The sequence below is a fragment of the Emydura macquarii genome, unplaced genomic scaffold (assembly GCF_026122565.2).
Source record: "Emydura macquarii macquarii isolate MOO-44397 ecotype Brisbane River unplaced genomic scaffold, CSIRO-AGI_Emac_v2 contig_1390, whole genome shotgun sequence".
Classification (NCBI taxonomy): Eukaryota; Metazoa; Chordata; order Testudines; family Chelidae; genus Emydura; species Emydura macquarii.
In genome coordinates this window covers 8,591,800-8,616,172 of record NW_027131527.1, presented here as the reverse complement: position 1 = coordinate 8,616,172, position 24,373 = coordinate 8,591,800, and the positions used below count along the sequence as shown (strand labels likewise).

The 24,373-nt window shown below is 40.5% G+C and overlaps 1 protein-coding gene across 6 annotated transcripts in view; it reads left to right on the top strand.

Annotated features, from left to right (window-relative positions):
* The window catches only part of JMJD1C (jumonji domain containing 1C), a 306,160-nt gene that overhangs the window by 209,809 nt on the left and 71,978 nt on the right, over window positions 1–24,373 (top strand). For all 6 annotated transcript variants that reach the window (XR_010920649.1, XR_010920650.1, XR_010920651.1 and 3 more), the window contains one exon: window positions 23,707–23,812. Coding sequence is in view for 3 of the 6 variants with exons in the window: in XM_067552587.1 (XP_067408688.1) it covers window positions 23,707–23,812 (106 nt within the window). In the remaining 3 variants the exon portion in view is untranslated. The remainder of the gene's footprint in view (window positions 1–23,706; window positions 23,813–24,373) is intronic.

The window sequence follows — 24,373 nt, the reverse complement described above, 5'->3', positions numbered from 1 at the left end:
TGCAGCAATGGGGCAGACAGCTCCTCCGGCTCTGGGGCTATAAGTGGGGGTGCAGGGAACAGCTCCACCGGCCCTGGGGCTCAAGTGGGGGTTGGGCTCTCAGTGCCGCTGCGGAGCTCGAGGTATCAACTGTGCCTCCTCCTCCCCTCTTCCCACAATAGGGCTCTTTCCTTATAATGAGCCCCTGACTATAACAACCAAATGACTTGGACCCCCAGGGGTTTGTTATAGTGAGAATGTACTGTATACTGTAGAGTGGTGTGAATGCATATTAAGGTTTTTTATAGCAAAAACTTGTAAGCATTTATAAAATTACCCGCTAATACTAGTTTGTCAGGCATAACGTAGGCAGATGTGGTGCTTCTCCATGCAGCTCTGAAATTTCACCTCAGTTCTGATTTTGACCCATCCTACCAATTACCACTGGAGCTTCTCTTGAGCAGAGATAGCCAGACTCTGTCAAATTTTATGGTGGCTTTTATTGTAGACTGAAAGATTTCAACATGTTGTCAAATATCCATCTAGTATATTATTCTACAATAGTGCACCATTTAGCTCCAGCTTGAAAATAATAGCATGATAGTAGTTGTATTTATCTAGTTTTTTCTTCGACAAATAAGAAATTTTATGCATACTATTATGTCAGTAAGCACATTCCAATCTATAAAACATGAATACTATGGTATATTACAGTGAAGTTATATATTTCTCAGAAATTCACACTAAGCAAAGGCTCACTATAAATAGAACTGCAATTGCACATTGTTATGCATTGAAACAATTCAGGACAGACTTTGACTCATTACAACTGAGTTTCACAATGTTGAGTTCATCAATAATTTCCAGCATTCAAGAAAAATCAATGTATAAATGTGTAGATTAATAGTACTATAAAACACAACTAAATGAAGAAATAGTAAGATACAGAAAACTCAACCACATCTTAAGAAGTACACTGCCTTGAAATGACTCTTTGAAGGTAAAGTGTCAGTATAGCTAGGTGGGACATATATTTTTGCTTTCAACCAACATAATGTTAATTTTGCTTTCTCTCTTAAAAACATGATAGCAAATTTTATAATATTAAGTAATGCTTTATAAAAACAGTTATTCCTATGGTAGATAATTCTGGTGTTTTAAATTAAGAATTCTTAAATATCTGGACACAATGGAATAGGTAAGAGGAAATGTATGAATATTTTTCCTTTCGTTAAACACTAACTTTGGTTCAAACAAAGCACCTAACCTGTTCCTAAAAATAGCTAAAATTATTTGATGTATTCTGACAAATTCTAACCATAACTATTATTTCTGAATATTGAGTTTGCGAAGCAAGATTCCATTATTCATTTTTTGTACTGATTTTTAAGAGGTTGGGTACTTGTGAACTGGGATGTCTATTTTAAAAATTAGCTAACTGCCTACCTAGGCATTTAGAGGTATAGTCTTCAAATAAGTTGTTAATAAAAATATTATCAGTGAATTTATATTAAACTTAATAAAAACATGTGTAAACCAAGGTTGAGTAATTAAAACTGAAATCTGTACCTTTTCTGGAGCCCCATGCCAACAGTATATAATATCCAACACACACATCCATTTAAGCAATTATAATTTCATTTTGTATGATATTCCTTGCTGGTGAAAGATCCAGAATGATAGCAACAAAGCTGCTTATTATTCTCCTTTGTTTTAAGATTTGTAGTTTGTTTGAAAGTAAAAAGAGAGGACATGAAGAATTAAAGCATAACATATTCTATGTGTGGTATTATGAACATGATGTCTTTATCTGAACAACATTTGGCAATATCAGTCTTTCACATGCACTATGATATCTGTGGCAGTGCTTAGTTCTGGCATTATTACCCCTTTGAGGTTGGGCTCCACTTTTTAAAGCCAGGATCAATTGCATTATATTGTGGACAAACAAACAACAACAAATCCTTTAAAATATGTTTCCCACAACAAAATACACATAAGAACCAAAAGCACAAAATATGAACAGCACAAATCTTATTGCTTCTCCACTCACTATTTGGATAGAACAGAGCATGGAATGAACCCACAGGCTGCTATTATGGTTGCCTAGTAACCAATGCTGGAAGTAGTTCTTATACTGCCCGCTGCTCCCAGGGCAGCAGCATTAATATTGGAGGGCCTGCAAACACTGCTTTGTAACCTTTTCTATAGGTTACATTTTATGCAAAGTTTATGAACACAAAATGACCCCAGACAAGAACAAAGGGTGGCTGGTTGCACAGCTGACTGTGGGAGGTTCGCACAAATTCAAATTCCATTTCTTCACATTCTTTACATTTCCTGGAGGGGGTATTTCACCACACAAGGAAGGAAGTGGAAGGGTGTGCACATGACCATCTTCAAAAGTTCATCTCTATGGGTCCTATTAAAAAATCAAAAATGGCTGAGACAAAAAGCTTTGAAAATACCTTAGCAGCTTTTTGTTGAGTTGGACCCTTTAAAGATAGTTATAAATATTAAAAGCCTTACTGATGATGAAAAATATGCCCCCAAAATGCAGACATTGGCATTAGTAAAATCTTTGTTCAGCCCACAGCTAACCCAGGTTCTGAATTTCTCTAATTAGAAGTATTAGGCATGTATATAATACCGTCCTTTCACTTTCCTTTTTCTGTTTCATTGTTGTGAGCAACAACAGGGTTTCACGGTCCTCACAAGTGCCCTGTCCTGGCCATCAAAGCCCTGGCTGGGATGATTTAGTTGGGGTAGGTCCTGCTTTGAGCAGGGGGTTGGACTAGATGACCTCTTGAGGTCCCTTCCAGCCCTGATCTTCTGTGATCCACTAGTACTGCTGTGAAGGGAATCCAAGCCTTTGTTGCTTTGGATCACCGGGTGTTTTAAGCTTCTAGAGCCTCAGTATGCTGCAGCATTGATTTCTCCCTGGGCCTTTCTGGCACACTTCCTGGGCACTGACTCTGTCTGCTTATCCCTTCTCAGAAATGGAGCTCCTTAGTCCACCTGCTGTAGGACCCCAGGACCAGGACTGACCTGACCCCCCTGAGATACACTCCAATTAGTTGAATATACCCCTCTCCCAGAACTCCACCTGAAAGGTCTGAAGCTTCTGGTTTGCAGTTTAACCTTTTCAGGGGCGTGCAGCAGTTGTGAAAAAGTTAATGCACAACTTGCACAGTCTAACTCATGCTGTTTTACTTAATCATACAAAAGCACAGGAGAGTACAGATCTTACAAAACAATAAATCTCTTAAATGCATGTCCCTGTCTCTTTCCTCACCACTCTAATGTTTTTTGGGCTGGGATCAGAGTCCCATGGGTTGTCTAGAGTCCTTGGGGCAGGCTGGGATCAGAGAGCGGGCAGGGCCCACTTCCTCCTGAGACTAGCACATGCTGAATTATCTTGTTCTCTTCTGCCTCGTGCTTCCACTTCCTGTCTGGCACACTGTTTCTGTGTGTTCCCTTATTTAAACTCCTGAGAGACAACGTGGGTGAGGCAATATCTTTTATTGGACCAGCATCTGTTGGTGAGAGAGACAAGCTTTCAAGTTTACACAGCGCTCTTCTTCAGGTCTGGGAAACTCATTCAGGCCTGGTCTACCTTAGAGTTTTGTCGACCAAAGTCAGTTTTTTTCGACAAAACAGTGCTGGTGTACACACTATAATCACCCCTCTGACAAAACTGCCCTTTCTTTTTTTTTTTTTTTTTTTTTTTTGGACTAAATAAAACCACCTCAAGGAGAGGTGTAGAGCTTTATTCGCACAACTTAAATCGACAAAGCATCAGTGTAGACACCGCGGTTGGTTGTCACAGTAAATTACCTCCGAAAGTGTCCCACAATGCCCACTCTGGCCATCAATTTGAACCCCACTTCTCTGCAGCCACCTGCCACTCCCCCTTTTTAAGTCCTAGGAATTTCTGAAATTCTTCTTCTTGCTTGGTCGGCATGGAGAGCTCACTGTTCTTCCCAGCTGATGATGGCAGCTCCACACACCAAACACTCTCCTGCTTGGAGCACACTGGAGCTTCTGGATTTCATTGGCGTTTGGGGAGAGTCAGCCATGCAGTCTCACCTCCAGCTCCAGCTGAAGGCACTTTGATACTTATGGCCAGATTTCTTATTCCATGGCAGAGAAGGGCTATGAACAGGACATGCTGCAGTACCAAGCGAAAATCAAGGAGCTGCAGTTGGGCTACCAAAAGGCCAGGGAGGCAAACAGTTGCTCTGGTGCACAGCCAAGCACCTGCTGCTTCTATAAGGAGCTGGAAGCCATTCTCAGCGTTGACTCCACCTCCACCCCCAAGACACCTGTGAATACCTCCGCGTGCCCATGGACAGCGGACTCGACCCAAATGAAGAAGTCATTGATGAGGAACCGAAGCCGTGGACTGGGTCATTTGGTGACATGGGGAGTCAGGATTTCTTTGCAGCCTCAGAAGGTTCCAGTCCCAGCAAGCTCTGGTAAGTGTTTTTCGGAGTTGATGCTGCTTGTTTATAGGAGGCACATTTGCAAAATGATAGAGGTAGTTGAAGGGATAGAAATGGACTAGAATAGCAGTGTTTCCATGTGCTTCCCATTCCCTTTCGCAGCTAGGCCATGCAGCTGAGAAGCATGTTAATGCACGCTGATATTTCACGGATATTCTCCAGTGAGATCTCTAGGAAACTTTCTTGGAGATACTCGCCAAACCTCTGCCTCAGATTCATCAGCAAGCAACTTTGTTTCTTCCTCTGTTGTAGGACACTTTCCTGCGCCATCAGCATTCATTTGCCCAGGTACCAAAGTGGCGCACAGGTGAGCAGCATAGGGACCCGATTTGAAGCTGCTTGCATGGAGGAGATGCATCCGAACATCCCTGTTTACTCTTAGGAATGAAATATCGGCTTTTATGGTCCCCGCCTGTGGAAAATGGTGGCACGATTTGAAATTTTGTCCCTCTGTCCCAAGCAACCATCCACCCAGAATCTCTTTCCCAGTATGATGCCCCTCCCAACCCTCCTCGGCAAAATTCACCATGCCCAGACTGATCACGGAGCTATGCTCTTCCCAGGGGACAGTGAGAAAGAGATGTTAACAGTAATGCATCTATAGTGTTAGGACACCCACAATAATACTTCTGTTCATTGTTTCCTGTGCTTCTACAGGTGTGACTTTCACAGCAAGCTCCCCCGCAATGATGGAGCACCTCAAGCTGATAAGGAAGTGACCTCGGGGGAGCAAAGAGGTGATGTTCCAAGAACTCCTCCAGTCCTCTGAGGCAGCAAAACAAGAAAAAAGGCATGGAGACCATCTGTGTCAGAAAGTCAGAAAATTGATCGACAGGAAAGGAGGGAAAACCATGACTGGGTGCTTGCAGGTCATGAGTGCATGATCAAGGCCATGGAGGAGCAGACAGCTGCAAAAGACAATCGTGACACTGCAGACAGAAATCATGCATGCTCGCCCCCCCTACAGCCACTACAGAACAGATTTCCATGCACTCCTCAAACTCTCCCCTTTCTCCCCTCCCCCAGTATTCCTACCAAACTCCCGGCCTATCTCATTACCCCTTTCACTCCATCCCTTCAGACAGCTACGACAATGACTGCTGGACTTACATTTAGCTGTCATACATAGCCCACGCTGCCGCTCACTGCTTTCTCCCTTCCAGCCCAATGTTTTATTTCTGTTGTAAACTGTTTTCATTTAATAAAGACAAGTTGTGAAAACAGTAAGCACTGTGTTGCACACAGTACTTTCACCTGTCACTGATACACAGCTCAGGCTGGATAGCAGTCATAGCATGGCCCAGCACTGTTCACAAAAACACCTTATTGGTTCTCATTCTCAAAATAGGCCCTCAATGCCTCCCTGATCCAAATGGCCCCCCGTTGTGTCCCTGAAAGATCCCTCTATTTGGCTGTTCATATTCAAATGCAAGGCAATCCACTTCTGCAGTCCACTCGGGCAAACTTTTCACGCTTAGCTTCACATAAATTATGGAGCACACAGCAGGCTGTGATAACCATGGGAATATTGTCCTCATTTAGCTCTAGCCTGCCATAAAGGCATCTCCAGCAATTCTTTAATCTGCCAAAAACACTGTCCACAGTCATTTGGCACCTGCTTAGCCTGTTATTGAAGCACTTCTTGCTGCTGTCTAGGTTTCCCGTATAAGGCTTCATGAGCCATGGCATTAATGGGTAGTCTGGGTCTCCCAGGATCACTATGGGCATCTCAGCATCCCCCCTATAGGAATCTTTTGGTCTGGAAGGAAAGTCCCTTCCTGGTTGCAGTGTTCCTGAAGATGCGCACATCATGCACCTTCCCTGACCAACCCACATTGATGTCAGTGAAACATCCACAAGTGTCTGCAGTACCCCTTTCTATTGATGTACTCAGTCGCAAGATGGTTCGGGGCCAAAATTGTGATACGCATACCACCTATCGCTCCGCCACAGTTAGGGAATCCTATCGCCATGAAGCCATCCAATATTTCACCAACATTTCCCAGAGTCACAGTCCTTCATTGCAGAATGAGATTAATGGACCTGCACACTTGCGATAACACAACTCCAGTGGTGGACTTCCCGACTCCAAACTGATTAGCAACCGACCAGTAGCAGTCTGGAGTTGCCAGCTTCCACACGGTGATCACCACGCACTTCTCCACCAAGAGGGCAGCTCTTGTTCATGTGTCCTTGCACTGCAGGGCAAGGGATGAGCTCTGCACAGAGTTCCACAAAGGTTGCTTTGCACATTAGAAAGTTCTTCAGCCACTGCTCATCATCCCAGACTTGCATAATGATGTGATCCCACCACTCAGTGACTGTTTTACACACCCAAAAGCAGCAGTGCACCACATGCAGCTACTCCATGAATGCAAACAGTAATCCAGTGCTGTTTGCTTGCATGATGCACAACAGGTCAGGTGTCTCGGATTCCTGTTTTGATTGGGAGCTCATGACATACTGTGCAACCAGCTGCAATGTGTTCAGAACACTGACAGCAACAGTGGAGTATAGTGCAGGATCCAGCGGGTGATCCAGCGGGTGATCAGGAAATGTTGAAAATGTTGCAGTTGAAAAATGCCGTAAAATGCAATCGGGAGTGCAAGGAATGATGGGATGTAAATCAATGCATCATGGAATGTTGAGCCCACACCTGTGATGCACTGTGATCCTCTCCGCCTTCCCACAACTCCTAGCAGCGTAAGGTGATGAGTTGCACAGTAGGATAGCTGTCCACAGTGCACTGCTCTCATCGTCAAAGCTAGAGCAGCAATTGTGGACGTGCTTTAGTGACACAAGTGCTGTGTGGTTGGGCGCAAGCACTGTAATTACAGCACTTTTTGATCACCAGTGTAACTTGTAGAATAAACTTTTCTAGTGTAGACAAAGCCTCAGAGTGTCACAGGTAAAACAAAGTGGAACAGTTTGTTTAAGCATAAGTAGTTAACACATCTCAAGGGATCTTTCAAGGTGAAGTGGCCTGTTAACACCCTTCCAGTCATGGGGAGGAAAAGAAAGGGGTGGAGGAAGAAAGCAGGTGGGGATGAGGGGAGTGTGGCAGGCAGCGGTTGTTAGTATTTTATAGATAGTTGTAATACGTTATAAGTCCAGTGTCTCTATTCAGTCCATGATTTTTTGGTGTCTAGCAAAGTTATGAATTTAAGTTCCCACACTGTCTTTATTCTGTTCTTGGTAAGTTTTCACTGCTCCTGCCTTCCTCTCTCCCTTCAAAAGAGTCAGCTAAACTGATTTACTAAAGATGCAGCTATTGTTCCCAGATGTTTACACCTGAATAGGGCTGTTGAATCTTAAGCACTTTCTGTTGTATTTGTCTGTTGTATTTCTGGTGTGTACCTGCTACTACAGGTCTTATCAGCAGTGGTAGATCTGCATACATATAAGCAGTTAAGATACAGCAGGTTTTCATAACACCACTTCATATTGTCAACCAGAATTCTTAAGTTGTTCAGACATAGCCCCAACTCATCACACAGAGCATAAGAGAGCTAAAGGATTTTGTTTTTGTTACCCTCATCTCACAAAAAGAAAGCAAATAGCGTTGTATAGATGGTGTGATATGCACATATGTACAAATTAAAACTGCACACTTTTTTATATGGTAAATAAATTAACAGTGAAATATTGATGAGAAGAGTGAAATAAAATGTCTGTATGTATAAATGTGTAGAAAGAGAATATTTTAAGCAATCCCTAATCATAAAGAAAAGACTTCTTCCAACCCTTTTTTCCTTCTCAAACTACAGACTTAAAAATAGCTATTGTAACTGAAAAATGTTTTTTTCATGGGCTTACCTACTACTACTCCTGGGGCTTTTTGGTTTGTCTCACCCATTGAGAATGACAGAGACAGCTTGAGAAGGTTCAGTGCAGGCCAGCTGGCATTCCCCACCATCATGTGCTCGGCTCCTGGTTTCGCTTCCTTCACAGATGGCAGAGCAGCATCAAGTTTCTCAGTCTTTAACTCTTCTCAGCATTCTCTTTAAAATTGTTCAATTCTTCATGTTTTTTGGTATCCGGACCACCCAAAAACAGTCCAGCTGGTTTCCTTTGGCAGCATCCTGCATAGTGAGGGTCTGAACAGCTTGCTGCTGATAAATCTATACTGTTCAATGTTTTAATGTACAGTCCCAGCGTGAAGAGAGGCAAAAGGCTAAATCCACTGGAAATGGTTTAGAGGACTTATTTATCTTTAGTCTGCATTATAACTGGGAGAGCTAACAGTGTTGTCATGAAATTCACTGAAGAAGAGGAGCAGGAATGTCCTTATGTCTTCAATCTATTAAATCATTAAATAAATGGAACTAAATAGATACATACACCTCTGCTAAATCATTGTGAATGCCTATCTCACAAAATGAGCTACTCAACTTCCTTAAGAATTTATTTCCTCTTCTCTTCCCAAAATAAGTGGTGTAAAATTGTATGTCCTGGATTTCTCCTCTTACTTCTGATTCTGATCAGTCAAGCTATTGAGTTTGTGGTGCTCTTCGTTTCCAGGAAATGTATAGAAGAAATAAATGTACAAAAATCTAAATCGAGTTTAAAATGCTAAAAATTCTCTTTATTGCAAATTGAAGGTCAGACCCCCTCATACTTGGATTCTATATCTGCTCTTAGTACATCTCAAAAGTAGTCTCTTGATTGGGGTTGGTACAAGCAGATGAGAATCAGACATTTCTTGCATGGAAAAAGTTGTTTCTCTAAATTTGCACATTGATCAGTCTTGAGATTTCTTCCCTGAGGGGAAACAAAGTGTGTTTATAGCTGTCTAAATTACCTTCTAGTCTTATTATTCATACTTTCTTTTTTGGAAGATCTCTCTGGAGCTGAGCATTCTAGCTAGTGGTGGTGAAACATTCAGTATAAGCTCCAGAAAGACTGGTCCCTCCCACTGGCAGCACTGGCACACTCCAGTTCTCCCCAAGCTGGCTCAGCAGGGAGCTGTGGCATGGGGGCTGGGGAGGGGTAGAGAGTGCCTGTGCCTCCCCCCTGCTGGGGAGGCGGAAGAGGGGAATTGTAGTGTGTCATTTCAGCACTGCCAGCCCCTGGATGCTGCTGCCAGTGGCAGGGACCAGCTTTTCTGTAGCTTTTTTTTACAAAATGTTGCACCACCACTAGCTAGCTTGCTCAGTTCACAGAGATCATCTAAAGAAGAAAGTATGAATAATAAGGCTAGAAGGTAATTTGTGTAGCTATAAACACACTTTGCTTCCCCTCAGGGAAGAAATCTCAGGACTGATCAATGTACAAGTTTAGAGAAACAACTTTTTCCATGCAAGAAATGTCTGATTCTCATCTGCTTGTACAAACCCCAATCAAGAGACTACTTTTGAGATGTACTAAGAGTGGGGCACTTAACACACATTGACCAGTGGGTTGCATTTATTTTATTTTATTTTATTTACCATTTATGCTGTTCGTTTATTTTTTGCATTTCCCTCCACTTGGATAATGAAAATAGAGTTGTAAATTTCACTTTTTAGAAACAGTTTTTAGCCAGTATCCCTTTTCATATTTTCACTAGTTGCTGTTGGGGTAGTTGGGGTTTCGCAATACCTTTCTGAAGCAATTCGGCACCTTACAGAATTGATGACCTACTGTTGCAAGGACTGCAGGGGAAAGCTTATTTGTCTTTTTTAAAAACACACACATTCCTAGTTACAATAGGAATTTAAAATAATAATGGGAGAATTTCTGTTGTTTTTGTGTTTTGTTAGAAGCCTATTCTTACAAATCCTAAATTTTAGGCTAAATTTGACCTGACTGCAAAGTACAGTTTGTTAGATAGCAAACAAAAGCATTTAAATATTATATTCTGTTACTCTATTTTTCCCTTGATGATCTAATACTATATTGTCTAAAATGCAATTAAAGTATCTTCTACAAAATGGTACAGAAATGTGTAATTTATTGTTTTCATATAACAAATACTGCACTTTATTAGGAGAATTTTCAGATATTTCTGTGGAAAACCTTAGGTGTGCATACATCTTAAAGTCATAGAGTTGTGGGAACTGGAGTTAATAAATTGTGATTTGGGTGGCACAGGAAGGGAAGGTGGAGGTGCTGAATAACTCAGCTAAGTATACTCTGCGGGAATTCTGCACCACTGAGCACATTCATGTCGCCTGGCAGAATATTTTTTTTCTCTGCAGAAAATATATTCTGCTGGAGAGGTACTGCAGTTACACCTTTCGCTCACTAGGGGCTTCTGTGGCACCAGAACAGAGGGCAGCCGCTCCTGGGTGAGAGCAGCCCTCTGCGGATAGGGAAGAGAAGAGGCTGCGTTCCTCACAGCGCCCTACCCGTGGGGCAAGGTGAGGAGGCATGGGATATAGTGGTGGGGCACATGGGGCTGCTCGGGGGATCACAGACTGGAATTCAGAAGGGCTAGTGGGAGGAGATAGACTGGGAGTTGAATGGGAGTGTAGGTGCAGGGCCACATTTGGTGGATGGGGGGTGGCGGAATGGGGGTACAGTGCCACATGGGGATGGGGGAGAGGGTGGCTGAGTGAGAGAGCAGGGCCATAAGAGAATGAGGGAAAGGAGATGCAGGGACACGTGGGGATGGTGGGAGGAGGGTTGGCTGAGTCGGGGGTGCAGGGGCACATGGGGATTGGGGCAGATGTGCCTGTCTGAATGAGAAAGGTTAGGGGTAAGCCAGGGTCTGTATGGGGGAGGCTCCTCAACTCCCTAACAACCGCACCCTATCTCCCTCCCCCAACCTGTTCCATACTGCTGTCACCCACACACAACAACCCTTCAGGTTCACTCCCAGGCTTCTTCCAGAAATTACTTCACTGTCCCTGAGCTCCTCCATTACCCCTGACTCCCCCAAGCCTTTGCATTGCTTCTGAGAAGTGCAGGAAATACGTTTCTGGATTGTAGTTTAAATGAATTATTACTGAAAGTTCTGTATGAATATGCCTAGCAAGGAATCTTAAAATTAAGTCCTTTGGATAACAATAGTAATTTCCTATAAAGCAGATTATTTAAAAAAGTTATACTTAGTGCAAGTACCCGATTCTGTCTTGAGGATTAGTGCTGTATGAGAATTCTACTTAGCAGTCTTCACCAAGTTGTAATTAGTGGAAACTGAGAGTTAGTAGTTCCAGATGAAATGATCTAAGCATGTGTATATGGAATTCTGATTTCAGGCCAGACATCTGCTGAGAAACTCTAAGTAATTTTATCCAAACTTCACTTTTGTTAAATAAAAACAAAGACAGTTGGTCAATAGCTTTTTTATTTCCTTTGACATCGGTATGACTTACTAACAGAACAAGAAATGCAGTATTTGTTTTAATGTAGGGGACTTTGAATACAATAGATTTCCTGATCAAACCTCATGCCTTTTTAAAAGGATACTACTTAATTAAATACGGTTGTACATTTTTTTGGTAACCATTGTTTGTAAATACTGATTTTTGTCATATTCAGCTAGGCAAATATTTTCTTTCTTTAAAATTAACATTACTATCACTGTTTTCCCCCCTTTTTTGTGCCTGCCAACATTAGTGGTAATAGTGATTTAGTTTGCTGTCACAGAACAAGTAGGAGAACAAAACATTGGTTTCTCTGGATTTCACAAATGTTAGTTTATTTTATAATTTCACATTGACTGAGTAGTGAATTTGAAATCTACATTACACAAATAGTATTTATATTTACAATACAGAGAATTTCTTCCTGTCTCACAGTTCTCTCAACTCCCTCTGCCATCCTTTTCCTCCCGCCTTCCCCAAAAATTCAGATAACAATTTTTAGGATGGGTCTAATATTGGACCTGAAGTTATCTCTGTAAATCACTGGAATTCAGTCTTGAATTGATTAATTTATAGGCTTTTCTGAGTATCTGAGTACATCACAAATTAATATTAATGGATTCATCTGCACAACACCCTTGTGAGGTAGAGAAATAATTCTCCGTTTTATAGATGGAACAGCTGAGGCTTGGAGAGATTGAATGACTTGTCCAAGGTCACACAAGAGTTTTGTGGCAGAAAGAGCAGTAGAACCCATATCTTCTGAGTCCTGGTCATGTCATTCCTTCCCACAGTAACATCCTTAATCTTTTCTTGAAAAGTCAGAGAGCCATTTCTTGAACAGATGAGCCACAGCATTAATCACAATATGATATCTAGATACTGCTTTGCTATTTGCTATGTGATGTTACATTATCATGACATATTACTATCCTCTCTTCATTGAAACATCACAAAGGAACAATAAAAATTTCCATTTGTCATAACTTTCTTTTCTTATAAATAGACGAGTGGAGTCCATTACTGGTTTGGGCTGAGGTTGTGGTGCGTGATGCTCCTTTTAGTGATTAGCACTACCTGGAATTCCACAGAAAAACTGTTTGAACTTGAGAGTTCAAAAAGTAAAGTAATATACTTTAGACAGGTTTTTATGAAGGTGAGATTCTTGAAAATGATTACAATCATGGTTACTACATTTATGACCAAAAAAAAAAATTACAGGTAAGAGAAAAATTTCTCCATTCTTATTCCCCATTCTCATTCAATAAGCCATCCACCATTGCTCCAAAGTTGTAACCAGTAAAAGCAAAGAGGAGTGACCTACATCCAGACCATGTATAGCATGCTGTATCAGGCATATCTCTCAACATCCTACCCTGTTAATGCATGACATTGTGGTATATTAACAGCTTTAATTTTTTTAAAATAATTACTATATCTTGGGTCTCTTTCCTTTTTGTGTTTCCTCCTTTTTCCTTCAGTTTTTCCTAAATTCCAAATTCAAGTGTCCATTTAATTTTTGTTTCTATCCTCATCATTTTCCTATTTTTCTATGTGATTGTTTCCCCTTAAGTCTCTTACGATTGTGTCTTTCCTACTGTCTCTTTCTTTCAATTTTCTTTCAGCAGTTTGTTTTTATTAGCCTTTTACCATGGTGACAGGTACAGTATAAAACCCTGAACAGAATGTTTTATTTCCTTTACTTTAAGCCTCTGCTCTTCTAAATTGTTTCTGCTGGCGTGCTCTAGTTTTGTCTACAGTAGATAAAGACCGTTCTTGCTTAAAGTGCTCCTTAAAATTTGGTTCAGTCAAATGGGCTTCAACTATGTGAAAGATATATACACAACTCTGAAGTGACTTTGTACAACTTCTCATTTAACTTATTTGTCAAAGAGGGGAACTTGACAGCTTTCTCAGGTAGGAATGTGAGTGAGGCCTTTTTCAGCTCTGAGGGCTGTCAAGTACATGGAAATATAAACAGTGGTCTGTAAAGGTATAAAGGTGAGATTTGAATTCATGATCTCCTGACTCTCTCACCTCAGTAAACTTTCCCAGGGCTACAAGGTATTTGGATGGAACAGACAGCCTTATTGAGCCAAAATATAAAATGACCTGCAAAATCTGATATACTTCAGAAGTCTGAATCTCAGCTGTTGTTATGCTACTTCTTTTTCACAGATTGACTAAACTTTGCTTGTTCCCTCTAGGGGAAGGTCAAGGGAAAGCAGAATAGATTAGCAGACTTGGTATTTGGGAGGGAGGAGCAACCAAGTACCCAGGTACTGCATAACTGCTGGCTTTGTGCAGACAGAGCAGGGGAAACTATGAAAGGAGCTTCTCTCTAAGAAAAAAATGCACAACTGCATGGAAACTCTATGTATTTTGAGTTATGACTTCAGGTGTTCCTTATTGTCCTTTAAATCTCATTTGGTTTCCTTTTTCTTAGTACTAGCTGTATATATATTATGGACTCACTTAATATAAATCTAGTCTTGGGAAGTGAGAGCCATGATTATGCATGCCATAGCAACACTGTAACAAATCTACTGAGTCAAAGACCCTCCTTAAGGAGTTTTCAGTATTACAGTCAATCAAGTTTTGAGTTGCTTCCACAACATCTGTTGGGATTAGAATCTCTCAGGATTGTAGATACTGTTGGCTGAGTACCAAGAAAAAAAAATCTCTTTGATAAGGATTGTCTATTCAGTTACCATCAAAGTGCCCTCTGAATTATCATTGGAGTCCTGAAGAAGAGGAAGTAGCAGGCCTAAAGAAGAATTAGCCATTAGGTTGAAAGGAGTTCAGAGAAGAGGGGCAGGGAATGCTTCTGCTTTACAAGAGAGTTGAGGCTCTCTCCAGGCTTGAGTTATGAGAACTGATTCCTGTTGGAGGTCTCCCTCCAAATCCAGAACAATATTGAAGATCTTGGTCCCAGTCTTCTATGTAGAAGCCAGGCACTTAAATTAAGAAATATCTGAAAAGAGGAGGTTATTTCTACACCACCAAATGGTTTAGAACCAAGGCCCTCACAAAGAACAGTAGGCCAGATAATTGCAAAATAATCCAGAGAAGCTTGTCAGGTCTGGCCACGGAGTGGGAGATTTTTTATCCTTAATTTTGTCATCTTTGTTTCCATGGCAAGGCGCTTTCCTACATCCACGTTATTGGTAACCTGCTGAAAAACTGAGTGGTCAGTAGGAATTGCAGGAGGCTCTGTGGGTTGCTCAGCAGACCACATGAGAGGAGTATTTGCCACACAAGCAGTTGTATTGGGTAGGAGAAGAGAGGGAGGGCTATTGTAGTATGCATATCAGAACTGGAAGCTGAAGTACCAGAGATGAGAAGAGCCCCTTCACTTCCCTTCCCTTGAATATACCATGACAGTTTCTATGAGCTCTGGTAGCAGAGAGCGGTGGAACTTTCGGCCTGAGGTCTAAAGGCAGGTGGCTGCTGTTGGTACAACAGTACCGGAGATGGGACCCACCACAATGCACATACAGGGAACCAAAAGTAATGACTCTAGAAATTAGAATTTTCTGTGACATACACATTACCACTGTAGTTTTGTGTTCTGTGAGATTTGGGAATGGGAAGTGGTGGCACCGAGGGAGTACTCTCACCTGGGGTCACCACGCAAATGTTTGCAGTTACAGAGTCCCAGAATGCCCCCTACTTTTCTGAAATAAGATGTTTAGTGTAAAAAAGTGGTGAAGGGGACAAGAAAAAAGCTGTCTGCTGAGAGAGCAGGTTGCCAGAGGTGCTTTCAGTGCAATGGAGGTAGTTTAATGGGGAACTGCAGTTGCTGCTAATCATTAAAGGGAGCCTTATGTTTCAAAACTTCAGCCCAACCCAGCAGTGACCTCTAGAATGGTAGATGGGATATTGTAGAAAAGATATTGCAACACAGAGTTAGGATATTTTGCTGTGATTAGCTTTTGGCTCACTGCTTTTTTCTTCCCCCTCTCTATTACCCAACATCTTGCCCCACATGACTCTGTGATGGTGTGGAGAGAGAGTCTCACAACTCTATCCTGTTTGTTTAGCAATCTCTTTAGCAATTTTTCTTCCTCAGTCCTCCACTCTTTGTGCGTGTGTTAGGAAATGCAAGGAGTGCTCTGTTTTCCGCAACCTCTGCAGCATGGGGCACAGGTCACTTGCTGATGGATTATCTGTATCTTGAAGTCTCTAAACCATGATATGAGGACTTCAATATTCAGTCATAGGTTAGGGGTCTACTACAGGAGTGGGTGGCTGAGGAACTGTGGCCTGCATTGTGCAGGAGGTCAGACTAGATGATCATAATAGTCCCTTCTGATCTTAAAGTCTATGAGTCTGTGTCTTGTGATTAGTATTCTGTTTTTCATATGTGAGAACAGAGCATGGGAAGCTCTAGTGAGGCCTGTGAACTCCACGTTAGTGGTATGCAGGGCCCCAAAGTGTCATGTGATTCCAGTGTTATAGGTGGCGTGTCAGTTATTTAAACTAAGAATTAATGTTTAGAGTAGTGGTTCCCAAACTATGATATGTAAGCTTAATGTTTCATCCATTAACTTCTCAACGATTTTTTAAAACATAGTACATGAACCAATAAAGTTTTGGGATCTGCCAGTTTAGAAAGTTTTGGAAGAGAGGTGTTGAGACCTTTACTCTGTGCAGTATAATACAAACCAAATAGTTCCTGTGGTGCTCACATATTTTACTTTCAGTTAATAGTGGTTGTTCTGTTTCAGCAGTAGTAACATTCCTTAACTTTTTTTATAATGGCACTATTTTTTAAAACGATGCTAATTATGAAGGTGCTAGTTGTGGCTCCATAGTTAAGAATTAATTGAGTTTAGCACTTAAAGTAGGGATGTAGCCACTTTGTTATATAAGAAGAACAGAGAATATCCTCCCCAAGATTGTAGCACTTACTCACTGAGTACAGAATGAATTTTCTGAAATGTTATAAATGCATTAATTAGCTTATGAGTTAAAATTAATTAATTGAAGTAGACCTTTTTTGAAATTTACCTGGTGTTAGACTTTTTATCCCTGATGATCTTAATATCAGAATAGTGCAGACTGTTCAGATTTCCTATACTATTAAACATTACTAAATCTTGTGCAGAAGCTACCATTAAAGGACATTTTAAGTATAATGGAATTTTTTTTTCCTGTTTAACAATGCTTCTCCTTCAGCAAAGGCTGAGAATATTTTCCACCTAACTCAGTGAACAATTAGGCTGTTTCAAAATAGCTGCTGTATCTTATTGTTATCAGTGGGAATGAGGCCACAGGCTGCCTTTAGTAAAGATGTACACTGTCTCCATTGACTTGCTCCTCAGTGTTTCTGTCAACCACCCGAGGCAGCCATCTCCCAGCAAAACCCACACACAAATCAACACAAATTTCCTCAGCACATTCCCCCCAGATACAAATAATCACAGCCACCTGTGCAGCAATACAACCAACATAAACAAGAAACCCCCCCCCGCCCTGCTCCCCCCACACTCACTGCAGACACCTCTCATTCACCACCCACACAGATGAGTACAAATCTCCCAGCACAACAAGCACACACTTACCCAACTCACTTCTGCTTATTAAAAGCATAAACTTGAACGGCAAAGCCATGGGTCATAACTAGATTTAGGATAATTTAGGATACTTTCTAAGGATGGTTGTTGTCCCAGTTACTCCCCAAAACAAGTAGTATAAACCTAGGAAAATTCAGAGGCATGGTTAAAAAAGTTAAATAAAGAATGTTGAAGTATGGAAATCCATGTTTAGGTCACCCAAATAATCTTAACTTTATAGAGATTTGGAAACTTGTTGCACAGTAATTATGGTACATTAACACTTTGAGAGTTCTCAAAGTATTGGGCAACAATGGGACATGCTACAATATTGGAAAATACCTTTATCAAGAAATCACTGACAAGCACCTGATGATTTAAAAAAAATCATAAATGTAATTAGAAGAACTGGGTGCTACTCAAGTGCCAGAAACATTCTAGATTTAACACTGAGTAACTATGACAATTCCTTGAATATATTCTATTTACTTTTGGAATGAGAGTTTCTACCTTGGCTGGGGAGAGGAAAACTGCCATTTTTGGAGATATGAGGTTGTTTCATTTTACAGTTTTCTTGCATAGGACTGGATTTTGATTCATTTTAGTTGTGTTGAGTAGTGTCTTACTCTGACGTTGGCTGGATTAGGGGGGCCCTTGAGGTGTATTCAGGAGCTCGGATTACTCCCTTCTTCACCCATCTCGCGTTGGGGGTTTGACGCTGGCTGGATTGGGTGGGGGGGCATTTATTATACTATTTAACATCGATATGTCAAAATCATAATAATTCATGTGAGATATGCCATACCAGGTACCGCTAGAAAGGCTATAATGTGCTAAGTAAGATGATAATGTTTATGTTCATGTGTTATGTGTGTAATGGAAGTTATGGATATGGTTGATATATCTGTATTTCAAATTGTGCTGTGTCTGGGCGACACCCCAGATAGGATGGCTGCAGCACTAGCCTGCTTAATGGCTCATTAAGAAATGCACAGGTACAGGGAGTCCCGGGGGACAAGTCAGGGATATACTTGATGAGTCACCAGGACTTACTCATGTGACTCTGAACTCCATCTTATTCCTGTGAATTTCCACAAGCAGCATGGCAAAGGCCAAAGGACATAAAAGGCAGCTGCAACACATCCATTTTGTCTTCAGTCAGTCTTCACCTACCTCTAGATCAACTCATCTACAGCTGAACTGAACTTAAGCTGTGAAACAAAGGACTGAGACCCATTCAGGTACTGTATGTATACCAGAGGGACTATACAAGCCTGCAAACTCCACAATTCTATTATAAACCTGAGATATATGGACTTTCAAATCAATTGTATGTGTCTGATTGCTTTAATCCTTTAACACTTCTCTTATAGTTTGTTTCTTTCCTTTTATAATAAACCTTTAGTTTTATTTACTAAAGGAATGGCTGGCAGTGTGGTATTTTCAATATGATCCAAACTTATATTGATCTGGTAATGTGGCTGACCCTTTGGGGTCAGGAGAAATCTTTTTGATAAAGAGCATAGAGTTTTAAATAACTGATCTCTTTACTGGACCTAGTGGCTGATTGGGAGCCAGAGACTGAAATGCAGTAAAGGGGGCTGTGTACATTTTATTTTGGCTTCTTGATAACCAGTGTGGGGAATCAGAAGCACTGTTTGTGGTTGGTTGAGAAGTCTGACTTCAGTGTCACCCACCAGTGTTGGGAGAAACTGCTCTCCTTTTACAGCCTGCCCTGACCTTGGCATTTTCAGGTGGCTACCTTAGGCATGGACGGGTCACACTTACTCCATGATAATTCCCATCTATGGTATTTGGTGAGGAATTATTCAAGAAGTCTCACTGATGGAATTTATGATGGAGTAAGCTGTCAGTCAGTGAGTATGTGTGTTAGAACCTTGCCCTTTATTTCAGTTCTTAAAGACACAATGTATATGAGCCTTCTATTAGCTCCAGCTACTGCAGATAACTTCGATTATTCCTTACCCCTAAAGGCAACTCAGTTTCTGATAGTTAAGGGGAACATTAGGGTAGTGAGGGAAATTACTTCTCCGCCAAGAAAGTACTAGCAATTCTTTTCAACTTCTGGGATGATAGCAGACTGTCCCATCTAGCTACCCTTCAGCCTGGCCAACTGGCTGTCAGAAGAACATGTCTCCTTCAACATTTTTTGCTTGAAGACTCACCCTGTTTATGTAATTGGTTCCTTAGTGAAATGACTCTGAAAATTTTTAGTTACCTTTTGAGAACAGTCTCTCAGTCTGCAGTTAGGGTGTTGTATTTTGGCTTATAATTTCATAGTGTACTATTCAGGGCTCCCTCTACACAGCCCCACTTGCACAGCCAAGCCCCTTGCTGGCATACAGTGTCCTCTGCCGTGCAGGAAGAGACTGCACTTTGGGGGTTCCCCCTTTCCTAGGTTATTTCCAGTGCCACAGCCTAGGGATAAAATGAGATGGGGAGGATATGGAAATAGGAGAGACTGTACTTATTGTTTTAAAGCTTCAGCTTTCATTCATTTTGCACATAGAAAAAGAATTAATAGGAATATTAGTTGCAAGTAAAGTTCTCTGAATGGAAATTTATGGCTCTCCAGTATAGTTGAAGCCACTTGTTTGGATAAGTCCTTAGAATAGACTCTAAAAGACATTGCTAAGCTTGCTCATAGGAAGCCTAAAGCAGTGGTTCCCAAACTTTTCTCTGCCCTGGCACACCTTGATACCTTTGATTATTTTGAGGCATATCACCATATAATCTCCAAATTAACTCATGAATATTCATGAGCCAATTCAGAACTCCTCAAGTAGTTTTTCAAAAAAATCTGTGGCACACCTGCTCAGGCCTGACAGCACACCGGTTGGGAAACACTGGCCTAAAGTACTCTACTTTCCATCCATCCTAAAAATCTAAACCAGATATTTTTCATTTCTTTTCCTATTGCAAGTCATACACGAACTAACATGGAACTTATCTTACCGTACCTTATCAAGGTAACATGTCCTCGTGTTCCAAATTTTCCTAAACAGGAAAGAGGAACATACTAGGATGGATAAAAATAAGTTTTTCATTTTTAGTTTGTTAGCTTGACATTTGAGGATAATACAACCACAATAGCCACTAGTGTAATTTTCAAGTGACTTAGTTGGACATCTGCCTGGCCCAGATTTGCACATCTGGTACACTTATACTTTGATGGGTGTTAACTTCTTCCCAAGGTACTCATTCTCCTTTCCCAAGGATATATCTGACACTGGTAGACCAGGTGCCAGCTCTTGCTAAGGCTGTAGGGATCAGTTGAGCATGGGTGGCGAGTGACACTTCCCCTGGGATCCAACTGGGATCCAGCTAACAAGGGACAATAAGAAGAGGAGAAGTAATTCAGCCTTTTTCAGAAGATGAGAGTCAAATAGAAAAAACAGAGAAGGTGAGTGGCATGGGTTTGGGTGATTTGGAGGGTGGGAGAAGGATGTCATTTTGATTTTTTGGAGGAGGGGTCCACGTCTAACATTTTTTGCTTTGTGTCCAATCCAACTGTTACGTCTGATGAGGAAATTTGCATCCAAGAGGAAAGGATGCAAGCTTTCGGCAATCTGCATAATAAAGATGACACTTGTTGCTGCCATTGCTCTCTGAAAGTCTAGAAAGAGTTTTAAATCTAATAAATTCCTGAGACTGAAGACAGCTTTGATAGTTTGGACAGGCATTTTTATCTAAGGATGTAGTTATAGCCCTTGTAGCTTCTTCAAAATGATTCCCTGTGCAAACAAGTATAACCGCTTTTACCCAAATGATCTTAAACCAGCTAATTTTCAGCCAGGTCTTTACCTACTCCAGATGTTGAGATAACAGGAAAACACCTCTGTCAGGGTTTGAGAAAAAATATATATAAAATGATAATTTCTTATTATGAATCTGGAGTTAAAACTATATAGTGTTCCTTCAAAATCCCTTTGTTGTCATTGTCTTGAGGTAATGCATATGGTAAAGGATAGAGATAATACCATGTAAAACTAAACACTATAATTTAGTTGTGTAAACTGAATAATCTGAAGTGTAATGTTGATAGTTGTTTAAGTGGTGGTATATGTTGTAGAGAACACTGGTTAGAAAATAGATTTCTGAAATGCAAAGAATGTTTATCTGATCAACAGAGACTGAATCTTCAAGTTTTTAAAATAGTTGATCTGTCTGTACTCTGACTATACCTGGAGTCAGTGGGACAAATTCACCTCTTGTTGTAAGCGAACATGATTCCATTGTAGTTACCAGCAGAATTGAAATTGGCTCTCTGACTGAATTCAGATGAGACCTCAGTATCACATTAATATGTAGAAGTTAATATTTAGGAAATGCTAGTTTTTTCTTGTAGCATTTAGTGAGTATAACATTGTAAACATATTTTTCAGGTTTGTTACACATGAGTTTTTATTTAATTCATGTCTTAAATCGTCTGAAAATCTCAAAGCAATCGGAAGAAACTGTAATTAATTAAACTGCAGATGGCAAGGACTAATGTGGTGCTGACCTTTGTGAGGACTGCAAAATCTACTTAGTCTTCTTTTGGTAAAACACTGCAGCTGAGATGAGTTCTTATTGTTACAAAGAAAATGTCCTTCATGCATTAAAGCATCGTGTTGCAACATTCTGATTGAGGAAGGCACTTTCCTTAGTCCACGTTTTCAGATGCTTGTAATATATAGAGTACATTTTAGCTTTGGTTGTTTTTCCATTATTGTATGTTTTGTAGCACAAACGATGGGATCTTCCCTCCTCCTTGGTCAGACACGAATAATTGACAGTAATTGGAGAATTTTTATGTCCTCAAAGCAAGGCTCAATTTGGGCTGTTATGTAGACATCCATTACCCGTCTATTTGCTTTGAGCATCCATCTTGTATTCCAGAGTTGCAGTTTTCATTTTAAAACAAAATCCGTCTCTAGCCCTTACCATTGTGAAGAAAAGCTTGAAAATGTTCATTTCAATGAGGTGTTAATTCAGATATCGTAAGAATGGCCATACTGGGTCAGACCAATGCTTAAACTATCTCAGTATTCTGTCTTCTGACAGTGGCCAATGCCAGGTGCTTCAGAAGGAATGAACAGATTATTTAATATATACATACAAGAAGGCCCATAACAAAAAGCAGGCACAGTCAAACCCTTAGTTTTCAGGATATTTTCAGGATATTTTTCTCAAGGTATACTTTGTTATTTAATTTTGTGGATGAATACACTGGGAGATATTTTGTGTGATCTTTTAGGGGACAAGTGGTTTCACATATTCTGTTTGCTTTTTGTTGCTGTGACCTCATGTTGATGAATATGAGACCTATAATAAGATGTCAAGTGGAGTAAGCTGTGTGTGTTGGTCCCTATGTGGATTCCAGATGTGGGTGCGCATGCACACCATGTGCCAGAGCCGGAATTGTTCAGAGTGGTGTCCATCGACCCGAGTGCACGCCTCATGTTGTCCACGGGTACATCTAAGGTCTTATGTGGCTGCGTAGGTCAACACCCCCTCAGTTTTCTGTTACCACCATATGGCCAGAATCGGAATGTTTTCCCCATTCTTCAAAACAGCTACGTAGCAAAAAAATTTAAAAAAAATAAAATAGTATAGTTATAGTTGTAGTTATAGCTAGTGTACTAAATTACATTAGTTCCAAATTCCACTCTCCCTGGGACTGTCCACCCAGTTTGGGGGATTATGCCCAAACAAGTTGGATTCAAGAACTGCGCCGCCTGTGCACAATCGTTCTCAGTGAGTGACAACCAACACTGCCTCTGTTGTCTCAGTGAGAGCTACATCATTATGCGGTGCTTTATCTGCCACTCCTTCCCGCTAAGAACCCGCAAAGTGAGGGAACCGAGACTTAAGAAACACCTCATAGAGGAAGCAATATGACTGCATGCGTTCTTACATAGATACACAAATATGTTGGTGTGAATATTTAAATTCTCTCTTGCAGTGTGTTTTTGTATATAAAAAAAACCGAATTGGACATTTCAGCCTTCTGATTTTAATAACTGTGTTGAAACAACAGTTATTGTGTGCTTGTAAATACTGAACTCTTTATAGGGTAACGTTAGGTTGTAGGAAGGCCTTATTTATAAAAGTATGATCCTATTAATAGCTTATAAGTCTGACCATGTATGGGATATGGGGTACTTTTTTCCTCATGAAATAATTCTTATTACTATCAAATACAGCTTGCACTTATGAGATTTTTCTAAAAATAACCCATGGATTTGTATTGAACCAATATATTTTACAGCCTTGCTTCAAATTGTACTTTGGAATGTATTTAGGAAGATAAACAATATAAATGTCACGAATAAATACAACGTACAGTTCTTTTTTTAATCTCTGCTTTAGGACGACGTAGACAGTCTAAACCCAGTTCTCAGGGACAACCCGCAGCTTCACGAGGAAGTAAAAGTCTGGGTAAAGGAACAAAAGGTTCAGGAGATTTTTATGCAAGGTAATTTGAGAAATATGTGTGTTTGTATTATTTGCATTCCTTTTTTAGCTACTAGATTGAATGGCATTTATTCCTAAGTGGTATTATGATGGAGAATATCTTAAATAGTTGAATTATTCTAACTATGCCCTTTGAAAAAAGTTTGTTAAAACAATAAAACACAACTGGGAGAAGAGCTATGCTGTAAATATACACCTAGATTTTGAAAAGAATAGGCATAAATGTTCATGCATTTTTTAATAACTTGGGTCAAACCCTATAATAATTATTCAACAGTTTAATAATAGCATGAGTCTGAATGTTGACATTTTATTCATGAATTTGGTGTTGACACTAGTGATGGTGCCTTAATCAATAACCACATGTTCTTTTTAGTACACGTTATACTGTTATGTGCTCTAAAGAAGGAAGCATTCTTTGGGATAACAAAGTATTAGTCAGAAGTATAATTGATTTTCCTTAGAACTGCTCAGCTCTAATAACAGTGGCCTGCCATTTACAGTTGTGCTTCTTTCTAACCAATTACTATTAGATTGTGGTAACTAAATCTGAAAATATATC